General features: G+C 38.2%; 3 protein-coding genes across 3 annotated transcripts in view; 1 reads left to right on the top strand and 2 right to left on the bottom strand.

Annotated features, from left to right (window-relative positions):
- The window catches only part of SPTA1 (spectrin alpha, erythrocytic 1), a gene marked incomplete at its 5' end in the record, with an annotated part of 73,073 nt that extends 60,458 nt beyond the window's left edge, over positions 1–12,615 (top strand). The window contains 10 exons of the mRNA XM_081306060.1: positions 1,913–2,122; positions 4,550–4,846; positions 5,570–5,682; positions 6,816–6,833; positions 7,664–7,715; positions 8,961–9,148; positions 10,033–10,086; positions 10,465–10,611; positions 11,506–11,650; positions 12,154–12,615. Coding sequence (XP_081162186.1) covers positions 1,913–2,122; positions 4,550–4,846; positions 5,570–5,682; positions 6,816–6,833; positions 7,664–7,715; positions 8,961–9,148; positions 10,033–10,086; positions 10,465–10,611; positions 11,506–11,650; positions 12,154–12,279 — 1,350 coding nt within the window. The 3' untranslated portion in view covers positions 12,280–12,615. The remainder of the gene's footprint in view (positions 1–1,912; positions 2,123–4,549; positions 4,847–5,569; positions 5,683–6,815; positions 6,834–7,663; positions 7,716–8,960; positions 9,149–10,032; positions 10,087–10,464; positions 10,612–11,505; positions 11,651–12,153) is intronic.
- The window catches only part of LOC308655784 (interferon-activable protein 203-like), a 441,182-nt gene that overhangs the window by 310,688 nt on the left and 106,860 nt on the right, over positions 1–23,634 (bottom strand). The gene's annotated exons all lie outside the window — the stretch shown is intronic.
- Positions 18,647–19,585, bottom strand: LOC308655794 (olfactory receptor 10Z1; the record flags this gene model as incomplete). The annotated part of the gene is made up of 1 exon (XM_081306074.1): positions 18,647–19,585. One exon carries the CDS (start codon positions 19,583–19,585, stop codon positions 18,647–18,649), a length of 939 nt encoding a protein of 312 aa, XP_081162200.1.

Below are 23,634 nucleotides of genomic sequence, written 5' to 3'. Positions count from 1 at the left end.
ATATCCTCTATATTATTTCAGAATATTTATTTATATCCAATAAATGTTCTGTTTTGGTGAATATTTCATGTAGATTATGCATTTTACAGTGGTTTACAATATCAACCAGATTGTGGTCATTATGTTTTAAAATATTTTGTTATTTTTATATATTTTGGTCTAGGTTAAAATTTTAGGTAGAATCATGAAATCATCTTATATGCTGATACTTCTGCTTATGAAATGCTCCTCTTTCTAGCCCATAACAGTTCTTAACTTAAATTATTTTTTTCACATAGTAATATAGTAAACTAATTTTCTTTTTAAATGTTTGCAATGTGTATCTATTTCTATTCTTTGAGTATTTTAAAAGTTTTGTGTAATAATATATTAGATGTGTCTCTTGTAAATATCACACTTTTGGGTATTACTTTATTTTTCTAACTTGATAATTTTTATTGAAAAACTGATTTTATTTATATTTAAAGACGTTAATTCAAAAATTTTGGGTTAAAGTGGTAATTTAACGACCCTTCTCCATCCATCTTCCTCATTTTTTGGTCAGGGATTAAAGTGATTCTAAACACAGTTTCAGCATTTATTTTATTTTTATTTGTTGAGCGTTTGAACACATTGCTCTTACTCCTAAGGCCTTTTATAAGTTTTTTTTTCTGCCTTCTTTTTTTTATTTGTTTTAATTAGTTACACATGACAGTACAATGATCTTGACATATCATACATATCAGATGGGGTATAATTTCTCATTTTTCTGAGTGTACAGGTTGCAGAATTCTTTTTTTATTTAACTTTTTTTCCTTACATACATGACAATAGAAGAATGCATTACAATCATAATAACCTGTTCACAACACCATTTTTTGTAACTCTGTATGTAAAGTATGTTTACACAAAATTATGCCATTATACATGAGCTCTCATTATTATTATTATTATTGCATTACAATTCTTAATACACCTTTATACCACAATTTATCATATCTGTGATTGTATAAAAGGTATGTTGACACCAAATTCACATCTTCATGCATGTATTTTGTATAATGATGAGGGTCTCCTTCCACTATCCATGCTATTCCCCTTCTTCCTCCCTTTCCCTCCCACCCCTATTCCCTATCTAAAGTCCTCTAATCAGGGCTGCTCTGTCTTGATGGATCCTGAAGTCAGCATTGTAACACTACCAAGAATTCTACTTGGCATTTTAGATCATTATCTATTTCTGTTTGGCTTCTAGGACGTGTTTCCTATGCAGTTTAGGAATTTAAAATGCCTTGAGAGGGAAGGGAGGCCAATATTGACCAACTTTTCTACAGTTTTATTTTTATGTCCCTTTCAATCTTTGGTTCCCCAGATTTTTTTTTTAATCCAGGTGCTAAAATTGTTCTCAAAGGGAGATTTGGTCTAATATGAGGCAACATGTAAAGCTAGAAGTAAAATTCCTGAATTTTGCAATGTTGGTATTAAAATTTAATTTGTGTATCTGGCACCCGTATGAGGTCTTTTTGTAGTTTGTGCACATCCAAGGTCTTTAGTAGGACACTGCTACTAATTAGAACAGAGTGTATAGTAAGAGATGTAAGAGAGTCTGGGAAAGTGTGCATGCTATAGAAAGGTTTAATTTTCATGGGGAAAATTTGGAATATAATATTACGATCCAATATTCCCTTAATATTAATTTTTATAACTAGTCTAACATCGGATTATGAAGTCTACATACAGTGGGACATAGCCAAAATTCCAAATCCAAGTGTTCCCTGAAGCCTCTAATTCATGTTTGCTGTTTCTTGGCCATCACCCTAATTCTTGCCTTGCCTTCATCTTTTAAGTGATAGAAGTCTGAGGAAGCCAGGTGTGCATGACCTCCTGGAACCCATACATTTTTCCTGCTGATTGCCACTCTATTGGTCTTTCTCAGGACACACTGGATGCCAGTCTTCAGAGCTTCCAACAAGAGCAACTTGCTGAGATCACTGAGCTGAAGGACCAACTGGTAGCTGCTCAGCACAGCCAGAGCAAAGCCATTGAGGAGCGCCATGACGCCTTGCAAAGGCGCTGGGAGCAGTTGCTGGAAGCCTCTGCAGCCCACAGAGAGAAATTGCTGGAAAAGCAGCTGCCTCTACAGAAAGTAAGGAAAAGGATGAGGCATGATTAGGTCTCAGCCATATGGATATTAACCATGGAATTTAGAAATAGACACTGGAAACCCTGTTTGGAAAATCTAAAGACAAATTAGGGCATTGAAAAAGATCAAGAAGATATTCTGATTGAATGAAAATGAGTTCTTTTTTTCTTAGATTAAAAGGTGGGCTTTTAAAAATGGATTGATGGGTTATACAACCAACTTGAGACGGAAGTCAGAAACATGTAATTAATAGAAGAGGTGGTTGGAACAGAAGGGTAGAAGGTCTTCACATACTTAGAACTAAAACTGGCAGGGAGGAGTGAAGGCTGACCTTGTAGTTTTATCTAACTCAAATAAAGGGAGTACCGGATAGTAGCCGTAAAACATGTTCTCAACTCATATTGACATTTCCTAGGTGGGAAGCCTTTATATAGGTCAGGTGACATTTCTTTTGAAACTTGCTTTCCCATTTAAGAAAAAGGACAATATTGCCAACCTCTCCTGACTTCCTCTGTCATTACTACTAAAATAGATGATGGATCTGAAAATGAAATAGAAACCACTAAATTCTATATGGATATAAGTGATTAAAATTTTTTTCCAGTGGTGGCTACTAAGGCATTGTGTATATATTATAAAGTATATTAATAATAAAAGAGGGTCAGGGAAATTTTTGAGCATCCCCAGACCAGAAGAAGCATTGTACTTGGCAATAAGTTAAGGCCGGGAGTTCAAGAAATTGAGAAACAAACACACACATGAAAGTCAGTCTGGACCCTTAGTTAATTTCTACTCTGCTTAAGTGTTAGGTAGCAGTTAGACATAATCAGTCAGTCAGGGGTTGGAAAAAATAGTACAGAGCAAACCAGTCAATCAACAGCTCTGCCTTAGTGGAGTTGTACAGGCTGACAAAGATAGCTCTTTCAGGACCCTTGCCTAACACCAGCTTTATAAACTATTCCTCTTACTACAGGACAAAGTATAGATAAATTCAGGAGGTAAGAATCAAGGGTGAGTGTATGCATTAAAAGGGCCTGATGGCTACAGCATCCTAAGCAAGATCACTCTCAAATAATACAGACCTGAGATTCGAAAACTTGGAAAACAGGATAATTGAGACCAGCCTATACTGACAATAAATTCTGTAAACCCAAGTTCTAAGTAGAACCTGTCAGCTGGGCCAAGATGACTGAGACTTGCCATTAGGCTGCTAATCAATATAGTCTGTCAATCCAGAGCTTGAAGGTGATACTTGAGTGGAACTTTCTATCAACTCTGTCCTCATACCCCAATAAAACTGAGCTCACAAAAAAAGGTGTTGTCACTCAAAATGGCCCTTCTTCTCCCTTGGGGGTACCTTTTTTTTTAACAGACTTTGCTGATTTTACTATATTTTATGCCTTTCTTGAAATTCTCTGCTGCAAGAATACAAGAACCCAGAATACAATGCAAATCTCTGTTAATAAAAGAACATAGGGCCTATAGAAACAAATCTTAAATGAAAAAAATTAAATAAATCAATTAACCATATATATTGTTGAAGTAAGTTCACAAGATAAGAAGTAATGGTATAATACCTTTATCCCTTTCCACTCCATTTAGGTGAATTTTCTTCAAGTCTGTGGTGAGTAGGAGAGGAAACCCATTTTCATATTTTCTCAAGATAGATCTCCTTAGAAATACAATCTGCTGACCCAAAATCTAGGTTGCATTTTAAGTCTAAAACTATTTTTGATCACCTGCCGTTTGTAAAAATCTGTGCTTCTTTGGAAAGACTCTTTTAGTAATTCAGTCTTTCAAGAGCATGGGCAACTTTAGACAATACGTAGATTCATGCTAAGGATGTAGGTCAAGTGTAGGAAATGTTTTAAAGCAGTGGTTTGAGAAGCTTCCGAAGTGAGATTAGATCTGAACAAGGGTTACTGGGAAGCTAGGAAAATGACTTAGTATGCTCAGAACTGTCAGCAGGATGTGGTCTGCAGAAACTTGAAGGGAAAAAAGAGGAAGTGGATAAAGAATAAAAGAGTTGCCTGATTTGTAGTAATTTTTCCCTGTATTTGTTCATCATCCATTTCTGCATGTCTTGTGTGCACCAGATAAAACCTGAGCTCATACTAGCATAAGAAATGTAGTTGTAAACTACCTTGCCACTCTCAAACTCTTAAGAGGTGAAATAACTTTCAGAGTCATTCAGATTTTCATTTGTAAATGATGAAAGACTTGACTAGTTTTTCACACAGTGAGAAAATTCTAAGCCCAGGGCTGTTCCTCTCCTGTCCGTTCATCTGATCACATGGTTCCTCCTGGTTTTAGTTCATCCCTTTGAGAGTGCTGGCTCTCAGAAGACAGTCATTATTTTTATCCTCAATCTTCTCTTCTGCTGAGAAGCTTTATCAGGAGGGATGAGTCTGTCTGGTTTTTCCTCTGCAGGCTGAGGAGCTCTTCATGGAATTCGCACACAAGGCTTCAGCTTTCAACAACTGGTGTGAGAACGTGGAAGAGGACTTGTCACAGCCTGTGCACTGCGTGTCACTGCAGGAGGTCCGGCAGCTGCAGAAGGAGCACGAAGCCTTCCTGGCCTCCCTGGCTGGGGCTCAGGAAGACTTCAACTATTTGGTGGCGCTAGACAAGCAGATTAAGGCCTTAAATGTGCCTTCTAGCCCTTACACCTGGCTGACGGTGGAGGTGCTGGAAAGGATCTGGAAGCAACTACCTGACATGATCAAGGTAACTTGAGGCAGAAGAGTGACTTTTGCCTGCAGTGAGCATGACCACTTAATTTGTCATCCACTTCGGTGTCTTACAAGAAAAAAAGGAACATTGTTAGTAATTAAACTGAGAAAGGAGTCACAAACTAACACTAAGAAACATTGGGCATATGTGTGTGCATATGTATGTATTCATAAGTCCTATCTCTCCCCCATCCAAGGCATCCTCTACTTTATACATACCACCCAAACTGATTTTTATGAGTTTGTTTTTAATTTTTGTTATCTATGATGATGGGCATTATTGAAACTATGAAAAGTGAAAAAAGTAAAAGGTTAACCAATAAAAACTCACCCCATCACCATTTTTAATGGCAACTCTTATTACTATCTTTCCATTTAAAGATGATTATCTGGTCTTTTAAATTTAATTTTACCCCCCTCCACACACACACACATCAAAAAAAGAAAAAAGATTGAGAAGAGGGGAAGTTTGCTGTTACTAATCATTTACTTGTCACTAGACATTCCTGTAAGTACTTACGTGGAGCGACACAAGCCTTTTCTACATTTTGGAGATGGGAGGAGGTGGGGTAAGAAGAAATAGGAACATATAGACATGTGCCTGTGGAAGATAGGTTAGATTTTGGAGAGGGATGTCCAACTAAGCTGACAAACTGGTTCTCTAACGGCAAAGGCAGGTTTTTCATGTGAGTCTTACTGTCTATGGTTTGGGTTTTAGGAGCGAGAGCAGGAGCTACAAAAAGAAGAGGCAAGACAAGTCAAGAACTTTGAGATGTGCCAAGAGTTTGAGCAGAATGCCAGTGCCTTCCTTCAGTGGATTCAGGAGACCAGGTGTGCTGGGCTCCCTCCAACCCCACACCCCTAAGCCACACACATTATTTGATGACATGCATTCTGAAGGGGAGTGGAGAGATTTCCATGGCATGTACTATGTCCCCAAATCACATACTGACTGTGCTATATGTTTGGATTTGATTGCTTTAATCCTTATAGCTTCAAAAAATAAGAATTTCATCCTTCCACCATATTCACCCTTCTTTATTCTCTCCTTAATATTCTCAGTTTCCTCCTGTTGCCTATAATTGCAGTCCAAAGTAATAACAATCCTTATGTTTACATGACACATTGCACTTTACAAATTGCTTCCTATCTCTGATCTTACCTTTCAGAGCAACATTGAAAAATGCAAGGAACAACCATTATTACTTCTAAGTGTGTGAAGATATTCACCTAATAAATTCACTTGCTTAAGGTCACATATGTACTTATTGGCACAACAAGAAGCTCATATGTACTTATTGGCACCTACCATGAAGCTCTTATTTTGCCTGCCCCCTAGAGTTTTAATGAAAATCAAATGAGCTAATAAGGGGTAACTGTACTTGTTAAGCCTAAAATGTTCTATACATGAAGATAATATTTATCACATCTCCTCGGGAAATGACTTGGAAAAGTGAAAATCTAAAGGATACAGTTGTTAGAACAAATGGTCCAAGTTGGTAGAATGTATGTATTAGGTAGGTCAGAATTGTGGAGTTTTGATGTTTAAATGAGTGGCTGGAGAAGCCATAACATATGCTACTTCTATATACTCCTTGGTAAGGAAAATGAGGTGAACAAAAAGAATTCTTGCATCATGTCTAAAAATACATAGGAAATAGCACATTCTCCTCTGTCTCTGGTTTGGTTCCCTTATCAGGCCCTGGCAGTGTGTGCTCAACACTAAACATCTGCTCTTTACATCTGTGCTCTCTATCCTAAAGCAAGGAGCTTCAACGAAAAGCTTAGAGTTTCTCAGGGTGGGGGAGACTTTGGAAACAGAGTGGAAAGCTTCATATTTTATGGCAACAAATGATTTAGAATGTTTCCTAGATCTGAAGGAACAAGATGATTGAAGTGATCCATGTTAACATATGATCTCTCTTTTCTCTCTTCCAATTCATGTTCCGGTCCTTCGTATCCAGGGCTTATTTTCTGGATGGGTCAGTATTTCATGCTATCATGTTTGTTTTCTTATATTATTCTGGAAGAATTAAGAATAAGAATTATTTTCTTATATTATTCTGGAAAATAAGGAGGTCTTAGAATTGAGGCATCATGATCCCATTACATTATGATAATGCATAAATAAAAATGCGGGATGAGAAAGAAGCTAATTTATTTTATTCTACCCCTATATTCCAGTAGGTGGAGCCTTGTTGACATTGTTTAAGTATGCAGAGTCAGCCCAATATTCACCGGGTCTGCATCTGTGGTTTCAACCAAATGTAGATTGAAAATATTTGTGAAAAATATTGTCTGTACTGAACATTTACAGTATTTTTCTTATCACCTAAACAGTATGATATATCAACTATTTGCTTAATAATTACATCATATTAGGAATTGCGGGTAATCAAGAGATGATTTAAAGTTCATGGGAGGTGAGGGGGGGTTATATGAAAACATGTGCCATTTTATAAAAGGGACTTGAATAGCCACAATTTGGGTATTCATAGGGATCCTGGAACCAATCCCCATGGGTACCAAGGGATGACTGTATGTAATAATAGAACTAGAAATACACATGCAAGTCTTTCCTACACAGAGAAGAAAGAACTAGGCAGTCCTGTGTCCTTCTCATCAATCTGAATGATTGCCACAAACAGAAGGTTTGGTTTGAAAATTTAGTTTTGTGAAACTTCATTTTATAGAATCCATATAACTTGGGAGAAGTAGAGGCAGAGTTGTGTAGGGGCTTCAAGTTGTTACATCTGCATGAAATATTGTCCTCTGATATTATGACTAATGTATTCCTTTGATTCTTAACTAGATCATTACTCAAAGAAACAGGAACTCTAGAAGCCCAATTGGATGCAAATAAAGTAAGTAATGATTGTTTATTCGCTGAAGACATTGCCAGAATTAAAAAAGAACTCAAGGGAAATCACTTAACAGCAACATGGTGATGTTTTTAGGTACATATCACCATAAATCCCAAAGCTAAGGATGCAGTCCCACCTCTTGCCATCAAGTGGCACTCTAACCACAGGCCACCACACTGTAGATGTGGACCTCAGTTTTGCATTTATACAATGAGCTAATATCTCTATTACAGAGTTGCTGTAACAATTAAGTAAGGGAGCAGATAGAAAGGTTCCTAGCTTATAGCCTGGAACATCAGTGAATCTGTGCTCTTACTTAATGTGGTAAAATGTTATAACTGAATCTAGATCATCTCCCAACAATTGAGTGAAACAATGGGCATAGAATAGTGTTTCTCCATCTTATTTTCAATTGCCTTTTCCCAAGAGGAAAATAAAATAAATACATTTAATTAAATTTAATTTCTTCATAACAACAGAAGAGTAAGGTGTCAACTAGAGTTGATAGTTGGAGGACCCCCAAGCCTTATAACATCTAACTTTTCTCACACATCCCTCACCATCATCATATCCAATTCATTCCTCCTCTCCTTGGGGGACAATATTCCCTCATTGAGAAACCATAGGCAATTTGCAGAAATTTGCCATAATGTGCTTGGGTATCAGCAGCAACCCATGCACATCTGCAGGATGATGAAAGGGTCCAGGATTGAACACTTAGAGCTCAGCCACAATCAATAATGCAGATAATTCACATGCAATCACTGGGAGTTGATGATGCATGAGTCCCAGAAATTCTGCTCTTCTTTATTTCCAAGATATGGCTATTAACTCTAAACTTCATATTTTAAAGAATAGAAGGGGGACTGGTAAGGTAGGAGAGGGATATCAGGGGAAGGCAGGAGGAGGGGACAAGGGAACGAACTGGGGAATTAAATTGATCAAATCTAAGTGCATGTATGAATATGTCCCAATAAAAACAACTAGAGTATAATTATTATGCACCAATAAAAACATTTAAAAGAGAATACCAGAATGATAGGCATCATCTCACCTAAATATGCCACTATTCCAGAAACGAGGACTACAGAGTGAAGTGATTTTCATAAAAGAGAAGCAGGTTCCTGAAAATAATTGAAAAGGGGCAATTTAGTGAAACTCAAGTTCCTCAGCCTCTTCACTCCTCTCCTGTCTCCAGGTGTGGAGCTGGAAGTCTGACTGACTACCTCTCTTCTCTTTATCCAGAGGAAGCAGAAGGAGATCCAGGCCATGAAGCGTCAGTTGACCAAGATCGAGGACCTGGGAGACAACATGGAAGAGGCTCTGATCCTCGACATCAAATACAGCACCATTGGTCTGGCCCAGCAGTGGGACCAGCTCCACGAGCTGGGGATGCGAATGCAGCACAATCTGGAGCAACAGATCCAAGCCAAGTATGGAGGGTCGACAGCCAGGGCAGGGATGGTGCAGGTCTTAACCAAGGGCTGGGGGTGGGGTACTAGATTGAAGAGCTGCTTCAGAAGTACTGCACTCACCTCCAGAGCCCGTGCTCTTTCTCATTTCCACAGAGGGACTATTTCACTTTACACTGGGATCTATAACGAAATAAGACACATGTCTTTTCCCCTGAGTCTACCCATTATCTACCTCGACAAGTGACTCAATCCAATTTTTGGAGTCCCTTCACCATCTTGTGTGATCTATTCAGAATACATTCCCTTTAGCAAAATGTCATTCAAAATATAATATCTAGAATGGGAGAAATATTCAGGTATGGCCTAATAGAGCAGAACAGTAAAAATGTTTTTTAAAGATAAATTATCTCAAAGCAGCTTTTTTAGGCCTCCATAAATTTTTGGCAGTTTTTTTTAATCTATATCAGGAATTGGCAAGGAATCCTGTAAATGCCTTGTTATGAATACTTTCGTCTTTGTGAGTCCAGTGGTTTCAGTTGTAGCATTTCAGCTTGACTGATGTAGTTGCAAGGTAGCCATAGATCATTCATACAGGAATGAACATGTTCCAGCAAAATTTTATTTATGGACACTAAAGTTTGAATTCTATATAAATTTCAGGTTTCATAAAATGCTCTTTTTTGGATTATTTTCAACTATATGAAATATGGAAACCCCATTCTTGACACATGGACTGTAAAAACAGAGGGCAGGCTGGATTTGGCCCCTGGAGCACAGTTTGTCAAACTCTGAGCTAGATGACTCAAATAGTATATGTCCCTTAAAATTCCTCTCTCTTCCATGTGGGATGTCTTTTGCTGCTCTTGTTTTATTTCATGGATTAATTTCTGCTTTCCTTTCAGGGATACCATAGGTGTGAGTGAGGAGACTCTAAAGGAGTTTAGCACCACCTATAAGTGAGTAGAACTTCCTAGTTGACTGGTGCTTTGTTTCCTAGACCATTCAGAATTAGTTGAAAACTAACTAATCCTTTTTTTCCCCTCTGATTGACTTGATGAGATCTTAAATGAAGATCTACATATGTTAATTTGCTTCAGCTACAGCTTTTAATATGAAGTGCCTATAAGATTCTTGGACTAAATATGTTTCATTTATGCTCAATTCTTTATGATTTTCCCTCTATTCATTAGGTTAAAAAAATACAGAGATACAGAGAGGCTCTCTAATCTCTCAAGACCTATGACATGTCTGTCTAATGCAACAAGAAAGACCTGTTCCTTTCTGTTTTAGTCTTGGTTCTCTCTTGAGTTTCATAACATGTTTTTATTCTTTAGACATTTTGATGAGAATTTGACAGGGCGCTTGACTCACAAAGAATTCAGATCCTGCCTGCGAGGACTCAATTATTACTTGCCCATGGTGGAGGAGGATGAACCTGAGCCTAAGTTTGAGAAGTTCCTGGATGCTGTGGATCCAGGAAGGTAAGAAGAGGACCAAGAGTCAGATCAAGGCAGGGATTGGGGCTTGGATGGTGTTTTAATCAGTTTTTTTCACTGTTGCAACTAAAAGATCTGATCAGAACAATTGTAAAGGAGGAAAAGTTTATTTGAGGGCTCTTGGTTTCAGAGGTCTTAGTTCATAGAAGGCTGGCTCCATTCCTTGGGACTTGAGATAGGGCAGAGGAGGAAGAATGTGGCAGAGGGATGCGGCTCATATGATGATCAGAAAGGGGAGAGAGAGAGAGAGAGAGAGAGAGAGAGAGAGAGAGAGAGAGAGAGAGAGAGAGAGACCATAAATGAATTGGGAAGCTTTTGATTTTCTTTCATGAATAACTGAGAAGTAAATGGCATTAATTCCAACTCAGTCCCTCATTCTGCAATTTTCCCAATTCATGTTTTATGTTTGATTTATGGATTTCAGCTATTTCAAAGGATGGAACTTGAGAGAAGAATCCTTTCACATATATGAGATCTTAAGGAATGTTAGATGATTCAAGAGCTAACACTTGAGGGTAGAGGTGTGTGCACTGTGAGAGTGGTATAGTCAAAGACAGAATAAGTTACTGTTTGGGACCAATTCTTTCTAATACAGAAGACCAAAGAAGACAAGCCATTATTTAAATATGTGGGACTGGTGCTGATGGGAAATTCCAAAACTGTGTAAAGAGACCAACCCATGCAGAACAGAGTCTAGAGCTTATCAATGTTTATTTGTCTGTAAGGTGGGTAGATTATCAAGACGAAGAGAGTTGATTTGAAGGAAGAACTTGGAGAATAGAGCTGCTCTCTGTCTTCTGAACACTGAATAGCATGGAAGAGAGCCTGCCTTTTTCTCTGACTTGGGAAGGTCCATCTTCTCTTCCATTTCTCCTGCAGGAAGGGCTATGTCTCACTGGAGGACTATACATCATTCCTGATTGACAAGGAGTCGGAGAACATCAAGACCAGTGATGAGATAGAGAATGCTTTCCAATCCCTGGCAGAGGGCAAGGCCTATATTACCAAAGAGGACCTGAAGCAGGTCAGATTCCAGTTCTTTCATGATCTGGATTATGGTCATCTCAGTTACCTTACTTTGAAAACCCCACCCACCTACCCACATTTTCTTTTCCCTCAGACTTCCTTTTTCACAATATGTCATTTGTTTGGTCACTTCATTTGGTCTTAAGGAAGCTCAAAAATCTACAGTGCTTCTCTGATGACTAACAGAGTCAATCCAAAACCTACAGCTCAGCTTTTAATGCTGATTCATTTCCCTTGTATCTAACAAGTCAAATTTACGCAATGAGAGCGAACAGTGATAATGAGTTAGCTCTTTCCTTGAAGAAAGAGCCACGCTGCAAATTTGAGGTGGTCTTTTTCATTACAAATCATGAATTTATGAATAAAAGTTGTGATCAGAGCAGAGCTTGCTCCTCCCTCCAAAAGCTCTCCACCTCCTACACTTAGAGCATACAAAATGCCTCAGGGAACCAGCCATTTCAAGTCTCTGTAACGCTGTTTTTCTATTTTTATGTTTTTTAGGCCTTAACCCCAGAACAGGTGTCATTCTGTACCATACATATGCAGCAGTATATGGACCCACGGGGTCGAAGCCAGCCTGCTGGCTATGATTATGTTGGCTTCACCAATTCCTACTTTGGCAATTGATGAGCAGATTGTTGAGGATCATGGAAAACCTCAGTTTGGGAGAAAGTATTGGGAAATGAAGGAAACAGGGAGGGTGGAGGGTGAAAAGATGGGTGTGTGTGTGTGTGTGTGTGTGTATGTGTGTGTTACATTTATTGCAGGATTTAAAAAATATATCAAGCTTGTGGGCAAGCGTGAGAAGTTAACAGAGTTGGAGGAGAGGAAACTATGGGCTTATTTTGCAGGCAACTAGTCACTGCTGAGTAGTGCCAGGCTTTATTTTTTGTTTGTTAGGTTTCTATATACCTTTATCATTTTTCTTGTGATTAATTAGAAAATAAAGTATGTTTTTAAAGGGAGAAATAAAATAAAATGTTTCTGACCGAATTGAGCTTGTGCATTACTTAGCTAATTTTACTGTAAAGAATGGCTATAGTAGAGTAATTTGCCAAGGTCTTTTGCCAAATGGCAAGGTAATTTGCCATTTCTTTTTAACTTTAGAAGTTCTTTAAATTCTTACATTTGAAAATGAAGATATTTGATTTTCTGAGGAACTGCAATATTTTTGTCTGTAAAATGGAACCATATGGAGATCAACATGGAGAAGTTTTTTTCTTTTAACTTGTTCCTTTTTCATACTTTACCATTATAGTTGATGTTATCATTATGAAAAGGACAAAATTCCAGTATAGCAGGGCTCCCCTCCTTGTTTTCCAATCGCCTGAATTTCTTCGTAAGTTTTAATGTAGTAAAAAGAACATTTGTGTTATTTTTTTAATTAATCTTCAATTAAAAAGTCAATGGAGTTTTAATAAAATTACAAATTACAGAAAAAAAAAAAAAACAAGAGGCAGTGTTCTCACCAGGAATTTTCAGGACAGGTTTGCTCTAAAGAAGTTCAAATGCTTATATTCTGGCCTGATTTGTAAAAAGGTGATGGTGTCATTTGGTTATGAGAATTCTTAGGTCTTTTTTTGCTTCGAATAAAACTCCTAATATCCCACATAAATAGCCCTCACTTCTCAATACATGCACACTGCCACTTGATTACCATCTTGTCTCAATCCCTATCATAGGAGCCGCATAAAAAGAAGTCTGGTCAACACTAAAAAGTTATCTTTTCTGCTACTAAGTAAATAAGTATTAAATAAGTATTTCACTGACTTTTGTATGAACAATCAAATAATATGTCATGGAGTATAACAATAAGAAAGCATTTTGAATATGAATGTCTACAAATATCTAAATTAATTATAAGTAGCTAAAAATTTTATAGTTGAAAAAAGTATAGTCCAGTAAGCCACCAAAAATCAGTTTTGTGTAGTATCACACAAGTATGGAAAGTCTAAGACCATGCATTAAAATAATCAAAAAAAAAGGTAATCATGGTTTTACCCCCTGCCCCAAGATGGGAAAACAAGGCTACAGTCTTATGCATGCTAGGCAAGCACTTGAACACCAAGGTATATCCCCAGCCCTCCTGCCAAGAATTTTTAAGACCTAAATCAGATTTCAGGCATGTGATGGATGAAAAAGTCTTCTTTACATGCAAAGACAACTTGTGCCATCTTATAAAAGAGATTGAGCAACATGTATATGAAATATTTATCTGATATAATATTTGTTTGAAGAAGCAATGAAAATGCTTTAAAATAAAAGGGTCAGACCTACATACAGTTCCTTCTGAAATCAGATCTGTGCAAAAAAGTGTAATAGAAATCCATATAATGAAATTAAACCCCTATCTCTCACCATGCACAAAACTCAACTCAAAGTGGATCAAGGACCTAGGAATTAAACCAGAGGCATGGTACCTATTAGAAGAAAAAGTAGGCCCAAATCTCCATCATGTGGGATTAGGCCCTGACTTCCTTAATAAGACTCCTATAGCACAAGAATTAAAATCAAGAATCAATAAATGGAATGGATTCAAACTAAAAAGCTTCTTCTCAGCAAAAGAAACAATCAGTGAGGTGAAGTGAAATTTGGAAACAAATTTGTACCACATCCACATTAGATAGAGCACTAATCTCTAGGATATATAAAGAACTCAAAATCTTAACAACAAAAAACAAATAACTCAATCAAGAAATGGGCCAAGGAACTGAACAGACACTTCTCAGAAGAAGATATACAATCAATCAACAAATATACAAAAAAAACATTCAACATCTCTAGCAATTAGAGAAATGCAAATCAAAACTACTTTAAGATTTCATCTTACTCCAGTCAGAAAGGCAACTATTAAGAATACAAACAACAATAAGGATGTGGTGAAATAGGTACACTCATACATTATTGCTGGTGGGACTGCAAGTTGGTGCAGTCAATATGAAAAGCAGTATGGAAAATCCTTAGAAAAACAGGCATGGAACCACCATTTGACTCAACTATCCCACTCCTCTGTCTATACCCAAAGGACTTAAAAACATCATGCTACAGGGACACAGCCATATCAATGTTTATAGCAGCACAATTCACAATAGTTAAACTGTGGAACCAACCTGATGCCCTTCAGTAGATGAATGAATAAAGAAAATGTGGTATATATTCACAATGGAATATTATTCAGCATTAAAAGGAAATAAAATTATGGCATTTTCAGGTAAATGGATGGAGTTGGAGGATACAATGCTAAGTGAAGTTAGCCAATCCTAAAAATCAAATGCCGAATGTTTTCTGTGATATGAGGATGCTGATCCTTAATGGGGATAGGGGGGGTGGAGCATGGGATGAATAGAGGAACTTTAGACAGGGCAAAGGGGAGGGAGAGGAAGGGAGGAGGCTTGGGAGTAGGAAAGACAGTGGAATGAGATGGACATCATTACCCTAAGTACATATATGAAGACAAGAATGGTATGACTCTACTTCTTGTACAACCAGAGATATGAAAAACTATGCTCTATACGTGTAATATGAATTGTAATGAATTTTGCTGTTATATATAACAAATTAAAATGAAAAATAAAATTGAAAAAGTATAAGTTTTTAATCAGTATACATGATTTAGTAGGAAACTATAAGTATTCATTGTATATTATAACAATTAGAATTTGTATCAAATATCCTTCTTAATCTCAAAGTTCTCCTAATTAATATTCATCTCTTTTTTTGACCTTCTGTTTACTTACTTTAAACTGTAATTCTGGGCCCTAGATCTCTGGCTGCAGACTTGATTTTTTTCTTTCTTTCTTAATACCTAGTGCTTGGTTGGCTCTCCAAAATTGTATTATTTCTATATGAATATCCCTTCATTTCTTATGAATCTTTCTGATTCCATCCATCAATTCTTGTTTCCATACTCTGCCTACATATAGCTTAATCTTTCCCAGTATTTCATCCTCTCATGTCTCTGGGATCTAGATCTATCTTCCTGTGTTCTCCAGTCAGACATAGTACTGGGCGATAGCACTCTATCCAGCTCTGTTGTGATATATAAAATTATGGACACATCTGTCTCTGGCTTATACCAATGTCAACTGGTAAAAAGATAAGGCCCTCTAAGGTGATACTGGCTAGAAACTTCAAATAATAAGAGATGGTTGTATTGTGTACATAATGTGTATCAGGCCTTATTCTAAATATTTTATATTAATCTTCCCCCAAAATTCCTATAAAATGAATATTGTTATCATTTCATTTTGCAATTGAGAAAATGGAGACACAAAATGTTAAGAAATTTTTCCTAGGTCACACAGCTGAAAGGCATCAGGACTAATCTCTCTCTCTCTCTCTCTCTCTCTCTCTCTCTCTCTCTCTCTGTATCTAGAAGGAATGTTTGCCCTTTTAAAGCACATGGTCAAATTCTTAATTAAGAGAGGCAATTTTCATAGCCTACTTCTGTTGTTTCCTACCCAAATCAATTTTGTCAAGTTCTATAGACATGGACCTCAGAAATATCTAACAAACCCCCCAAGTGACTCCTAACCCTTCCATACTTTTGCCTGCTTCATTTGGAAATTAGAATTACCTTTAAATATTGCTTAGTGATTCTTGGAGCACCCTTACTCACCACTGGCCAGTGGACGTTTAGGGACTGTCATGCTGGGTTATTTATTGATAGGTTATGGAAATAAATTTTCTCAAGTCCCTCAGAGCAATGAGGTAAGATCCATCCTACACTGAAAAGGTCTCTAGGGTAGCTGGCCCCTCTCCTCAAATGCCAACCTTTCTGCTATCTAAATAACTCACCTACTTCTCTCTATCTTGCTCTTTTCTCTAAGATGTAGGTCCCTTCTCCCAAATTTAATTTTCATCAAATTCTAATTACAAATGTGTTTTTTCTGAAAACATAAAAAACTATGGATTCCAATTGGGGGAAAAAAATATCATCACAGACTAAATTCCTTGATTTCTGAAGTCATCCCTCATTTCTCTCTCATGGCTAAATCCTATGGATCTGGATCCCACTGTTTTAAAATCTCTTATGATTGTAGTTTTCTTCATTTTCTGATGTCACAGTCCCTGTTCAGGCCTCTGCCTCTCTGGAGGATGATGGAAATGGAGTGATTACTAGACCCTTGCCTCTGGTTTCTCCCTGATGAAATCCATCATCCTCCCTGCCACTGGGTTCATCTCAAAACTCATCACCGATGCCACTTCACTATCGGCTCCTAGGTTTATCGTGTTCTATCTCCCAGTTCCCAAGGGGTCATATCTGAAGCAAGGTATTCAAATTGCCGCCCACCCCCAACACATGAGTCCTAACTTGAGCGAACTTCACAGTAAATTGTGAGACATTTTCAGCTTCCTGGACAACTAACTCACCCTCCTCTGGACCAGGTCTATGTTGTCTGACCTCCCAACCTGTGGTTATTCTGTTCATCCTTCTGTGAATGTCCTCAGTCAGTGCACTCAGGAGTCACTCCTTCTCCAGGAACAAGGTCACATCCTACCTTAGACTTGAAGCCTTCTCTGGTCTTCCCCCTCCAGAATAAAATTTCCCTGAACAAAAAATCCAACATCACTTTTCCATAACACATTCATAACAGCAACTGAAATTTATTAGACGATCACTAAGGCTAAAGTCTTTACATTCATGATCCCCTTTAATCACCAAAACAAAACTATGAAGTTACAACCATTTTTTTTCAGATGAAGGCTTTGAAACTGAGGGAAGCTTAAGCAACTTATCCAGGGTTATACAGTCACCTAGGTTGAAAGGCTGACATTCAGGCTCCCACCAGACAGCTTTAGGAATTCACTACTGTGGGGACAAGTGCATGGAGTGCTGCATACATGGCACACATTAAGGACATCTGAGTGGCAGGCCACTCCCCTGTGCTAGGCGTGTGAGCAGAAAACCGCTTACCCCATAGGCACAGCCCTGGGCATGGGGCCATGTGTGGCAGTCCCTGCACTTGCTCCATGGCCCACTCCTCGACTGGTCGCTGCAAAGACAGGTAGTAGAAATTGTATTGGTGGCTGCCTGTAACCTGCTTAGCTACTGCCTGAGTATATATACATGGTGACTGTGCAGTAAAATCAGACCTGCTTCCTGCTTGGTCTCCGGAGGTCTTGATTAGCGACTCTGTAACCACACTCTCCTCTACCCTGTTCCGTCGACCTCCTCGCTGGATGGGAGAGCCCACAGACACTACACTTTCACTTATCCCTAACCATGTCTGGCAGTGTGTGTGGAACATTGTAAGTGGAAGTCTGGATAGGTAGAATAGATAGCCCTACAACAGATTCAAAAGATAACACCCTAGTCAGGGAGAAAGGACTGTCCTTGACACCAGAGAGCAACAGCACTTACCAAGGAGAATAGGAAATAAATACATTTTCTGAAACAGAATCTGCCCATCTTACATAAACAATTAAAATGAAGGAAGTAAACTAATAATAAGTCAGAGATAGAAAGCTCCACTATATAATGATATAAAAGATACCCAGTGAGAGGGGGAATAACCTTTCTTTGCATCTTAGGAAGGTATCATTCTGTCATACTGCTTTTCACTGAATTCCAAACATTGGAAGAGCATTAGAGGTCAAATATTCTAATCATGGTATGATTTTGTAAAACTCTACAGTGACCCTGCTAGGGTTTCTGCCAGCCAATGCCCTGAACTTGAATACTCCAAATTTATTGTCATGATCTTAATGAATTAAGAAAAGCCTTAATTCTTAGTGGGTTTCAGTAACTAAAGGGGCATCTATGAGGCTGAAAGTGAAAATTCATATTTTGTGCTCACTGTGAATTGAACACTGAGAGCAGAGTCAGAAGCCCTCCCTCTGCTTTCTCAAGTAGCCTTGGAGGAAAGACCTGCAGGATGGGCTCTTCCAGTGGCTGCTGAGTAGGACACCTTTGACCAGAGGTCTGGAAAATGTGGCCTGTTGATCCATGACCAGCTTACACACACAGGAGAGTATCCCTTTGAGCCAGTCTTCATCCTTTGCCCAGTAGGCTCCCTTGGAAAGCATTCCTCACTGTCTGCACAGCCCGGTTCCTTAGACTATAAACAATAGGATTGAGGAGAGGGGTCACCACCGTATAGGTGACAGCAATAAGCTGATCCCGCTCAAGAGAGTAGCTGGCTTTCGGCCTCAAGTACATGAAAGAGGCGCAGCCGTAGTGAATAATGACCACCGTGAGGTGTGAGGCGCAGGTGGAAAAAGCTTTCTTCCGTCCTTCGGCAGAGGGGATCCTCAGGATGGCTGCCAGGATATAGGCATAGGAGACGGTGAGGAAGAAGAAGGAGGCCAACAGGACCAGCAGGCTGAGCAGGAGGATCCCCAACTCGCTCAGGGCTGTATCTCCACAGGCAAGGCTCAGCACCGGGGGCGTGTCGCAGAAAAAGTGCTGAATCTCATGGGAGCTGCAGAATGACAGGTGGAAAATGTCCAGAGTCATTCCCAGCCCAAAGAGGTACCCACTTAGGAAGGAGGCACCAATGAGCTGAGCACAGAGGGTAGGGTGCATGCGGCTGGCATAGTGCAGCGGGGTACAGATGGCCACGTATCTGTCAAAGCCCATGACGGCCAGAAGGAAGCAGTTGCTACAGGCCCATGAGGCGGAGAAGAACATCTGTGCAGCACAGCCCACATAGGAGATGGACTGGCCCCCCACAACCAGGCCAGAGAGCATCCGAGGGATGATGCCCAGAGTGTAGCAGGTCTCAGAGAAAGACAGGAAGGAAAGGAAGAGATACATGGGGGTGTGCAGATGGCTATCCAGCCTGATGACGACAATGATAAAGACATTGCTGGTCAGGGTGACAAGATACAGACAGAGGAATAAGGTAAAGAGCAGGAGCTGCAGTTCACCAAAGCTGGAGAATCCCAGGAAAACAAAGCCCCTCCAGAAAGTCACATTGTGTAGCACCATTCTGGGGGATATTCCTGATCGGCTTGCCGATTGCTTACACCTTGATAGCAGATGCCTAGTTCCATCAAAAGGCCGCTGATATGGAGTTGCTTTTCTTTGTGTAACCTGAAAAGAAAGGCCTGATTTAGACTGCAGTCAAGTTTCAGCAAGGTGTTTGTTATATTAGGCACAAACATGTATGAATCCATTCTTTCATGCATATATGTACATATGCCTGCAAACAGACACACAGTCAAAACGGACATTCATGTGCACACACACACTTGCACACAAATACATATATGACTGCATATGTGTAGGCACATATAAAGCACTCACACATAATTATGCACATTTTACACATTCAGAAGTATGTGTTATTATATAATGAACATGTCCACAAATACATCAGGCTTTCCACTACATGATAAATGCATATGTATTTGAGTACATGCAAATATGAAGATACACGTGCCAAATGTATATTCATGTACCCTTCTTTAGACACACACACACACACACACACTGCTTATTAGAATGTAGATGGGCAGCTTAATAGATATTATCTTATAGATCAGGCAACAAAAGTCAAGAAAGGTGATGTTAATGAACAGACACTTCACAGAAGAAGAAATACAAATGGTCCACAAATAAATGAAAAATGTTCAACATCACTAGCAATTAGAGAAATGCAAGTTAAAACTATACATTCATTTTACTTCAGTCAGAATGTCAATTATCAAGAACAAAGTAACAATGAATGTTTGCAAGGACTCAGGGAATACAATACATTTATACATTGTGGGCAGGACTGCAAATTGGTGCAAGCACTCTGGAAAGCATCATGGAGATTCCTCAGAAAACTTGGAATGGAACCACCATTTGATCCAGTTATCCCACTCCTTGGCTTATACCCAATGGATTTAAAATAAGCATAACATAGTGATGCAGCCACATCAATGTTCATAGCAGCTTAATTCACAATAGCTAAGCTATGGAACAAACTATCCATTCAGTAAATGAATGGATAAGGAAAATGTGGAATATATATAGAATGAAATATTAGCTATAAAGAAAAATGAAATTATGGCATTTGTAGGTAAATGGATGGAACTGGATGCTATCATAGTAAGTGAAATAAGTCAATTCCCCCAAACCAAAGACTGAATGTTCTCTCTGACATACAGGAGCTAACTCACAATAAACTTCGGGGAGGAAGGGGTGAAGACTCACCAGACTGGACAGGGAGAAACCAGGAGAAGGGAGGGGGATGGGAATGGGAAAGACAGTACAATGATTTGGACATAAATGAATACACAACTAGTGTAACTCCACATCATGTATGACCACCAGAATGGGAAGTCATATTCAATTATGTATGATATGTCAAAATACATTCTACTGTCATTTATAACTAAAAATAACAAATTAAAAAAAAGATGAAGTTAATTTCTTGAAGTCACACAGAATCAAGACTAGTGAACAAGTATGGTTAGTAGCTAACCTAATATTATTCTCCTCTTACAATGATTTCTCTCCTCAGATTTTGAAGGAGCCCAGTACTAATGCAGATTAAGAGATATCTTACTCAACTTAAACATCTGTGTCTATACAGCCACTGCCCATGTCATTTCATCCTTTCTAAATCCCTTGGGCAGAGTAGGGGAGGCTCCTTTTTCATGTTAAGACTATGTGAGTGCTGAAGGAAGAATGGGGCCGATGGCTGATTGTGCATCAAGCATCCCTTAGCCCAAAGATCATCCATTAGGCTCTGTGCCTCCCTGCCAAAGCATGGGAGAGCTCTGACTAGAGAAGATGCTCCACTCACCAAGGAGGCTCACAGTGAGAGCAAGTCCTACTTTTCGACAGCCACGAGCTAGCCAGCCTGTTCTGAGGTCCATTCCATAAACACCTATTCTGAGCACAACAAGGTCTCCAAATGATACCAGAAAACCTCATTCCACATTTCTAGCCCCAGGTGGTGAACCATATTTGCTTCCATCCAAACAACTTATCTCTCTAAGGATTCCCAGTCCCAATGGGTGATGTTTCAGGAAGCAGGTCTAATTTTGTTTTTTATTATGAGTTGGGAACATCCTTTTGGGGAAAGCAGAAAAGGGAATATGAACAAGGAGGTGCTAAAAAGATCATGATTAAAGCAACAATTTGTACATCTATTGTGTGCTAAATATTATATTATTTGGACATGATAAACCTCTTAAAACCTAACAACCTAGTGAGCTAGTTACATTTTATAGATGAACAAATTGAGTCCAAAATAGAGTTGAAGCAACCAACCCAAGATCACAGAGCTCAGGATTTGTGTTTTTAGATGCATGCCATAAAAGTGGAATAAAAACAGGAATTCGCTCTCCCCCTGCGCCGTCTCAAGATGTTGATATGGCTATTTCATTAGTATCTGGTTTCAAAGTCATTCTGAAGACTATCCTGATCTGTTTCAAGGTCATTTTCCCCTTTATTCTTGTCTGTCTACTTTTTTAAGATGCTTTTTTCTTAAAAGTAACTTTGCCTTCTTTTCATTCTCTTTCCCTTTTTCTTTCTCCTATGCTGCCGCAATATCTGCACCTAAATTTCTAATCTACTTTATCCCCCCTCAGATTGTCTTGACACCTCAAAACAACCCCTGCAATCGGCCTACATTAATCACTTTGCCTGACTTATCACTATCAAAGGGTGTGTTTCTCCAATATTTGCACCTGCAATCTACATCTCTACTCACCCACTGATTCAACAGGAACAGTAATAATGATTGGTAACATGAATCCATACCAGACATTGACCAACTTCATTATGTGGATTTAACACTCGCAACATTGAGGGATTATTATCATTTTCTTCATTATTTTCAGACATATAACCGAGACATAAAAAAATTAAATATCCTATGATAACAAAGCTAATTGGTGACAAGTAGACCCAAGAATTTTTCTCCTAGCTACCATACTATTCCTGGTTCCTTCATCATATACAGAATCAAAATATGAGCAAGATGTGGTTAGGAGTGGAGGCCCATGCCTATATTCTCAGTAACTTGGAAAGTTGGAACAGCCTGATCTCAAATTCATGCCCAGCCTGGACAACTTAGAAAGATGCTGCTTCAAAATTAAAATAATAAATAAATTAAAAGAAATGGGGAAATATCTTAGGATAGAGCCCCCTGGGTTCAATCTCCTGTAGTCCCCAACACCAAAAAAAAAAAAAAAAAAAAGAAAGATAAGTGAGATTCAGAAACAAGTATTAATACTAGGCTTATACCTATTTTTCTTACACCATTTTTTAGTTGTTGGTTTAGGGATTACAGCGTGAACTTTTAGCAAAATCTACTTGAACTTCACTTTTAACATAATCTACTTGAACTTAATATTGAATACTTTCCATCAAAATACAGAAAATTTACAATGGCATAGTCCCATTTATATGAATCTACATATTGTTATATTTTAAAACCATCATATATCACTATAAAGAAATTAAGAAAACATTATGTGTATGCATATTCTTTTATATTTAACCAACATTTACAATTTTCAGTGCCGTTCTTCATTTTTTTTATATATCCAAGGTACCATGGGTTCTAATTTCCTTCAGTTTGAAGGACTGGCTTTATTATCTCTTATAGTACAGATTTGCTGAAACACAATGTCTACATTTTTATTTATTTGAAAATATCTTCATTTTTTTTCTTTAATTGCAAAATATAGTTGGCTTTTTAGGTTTTTAGCTGTAATTTTATTTATCTTTAATTAGTTTTGCTGGAAATAAAAATCTGGTTCAACATGTGTTTTCCTTTCATCGTTTAATATGTCCTTTTCAATGTCTCCATCATCCAAATTTCTGATGCAAATGTTGCCATGAATTGTATAATTATTCCAATCTATGGTATGTGTCGTTTTTCTCTTGTTTCAATAGTTTCTCTTTACTATCAGCAATTTGACTATAATGTACATGGGTATACCTTATGTTGCTCTCTTTTTTCTGATTTGTTGAATATATTGGATTAATTGTTTAGCATTTTTCACCAAAATGGGATGTTTATAGCTGTTATTTCT

This window comes from Spermophilus citellus (assembly GCF_964194105.1).
Source record: "Spermophilus citellus genome assembly, chromosome: 9".
Classification (NCBI taxonomy): domain Eukaryota; kingdom Metazoa; phylum Chordata; class Mammalia; order Rodentia; family Sciuridae; genus Spermophilus; species Spermophilus citellus.
This window is presented reverse-complemented; position numbering and strand designations above follow the sequence as displayed.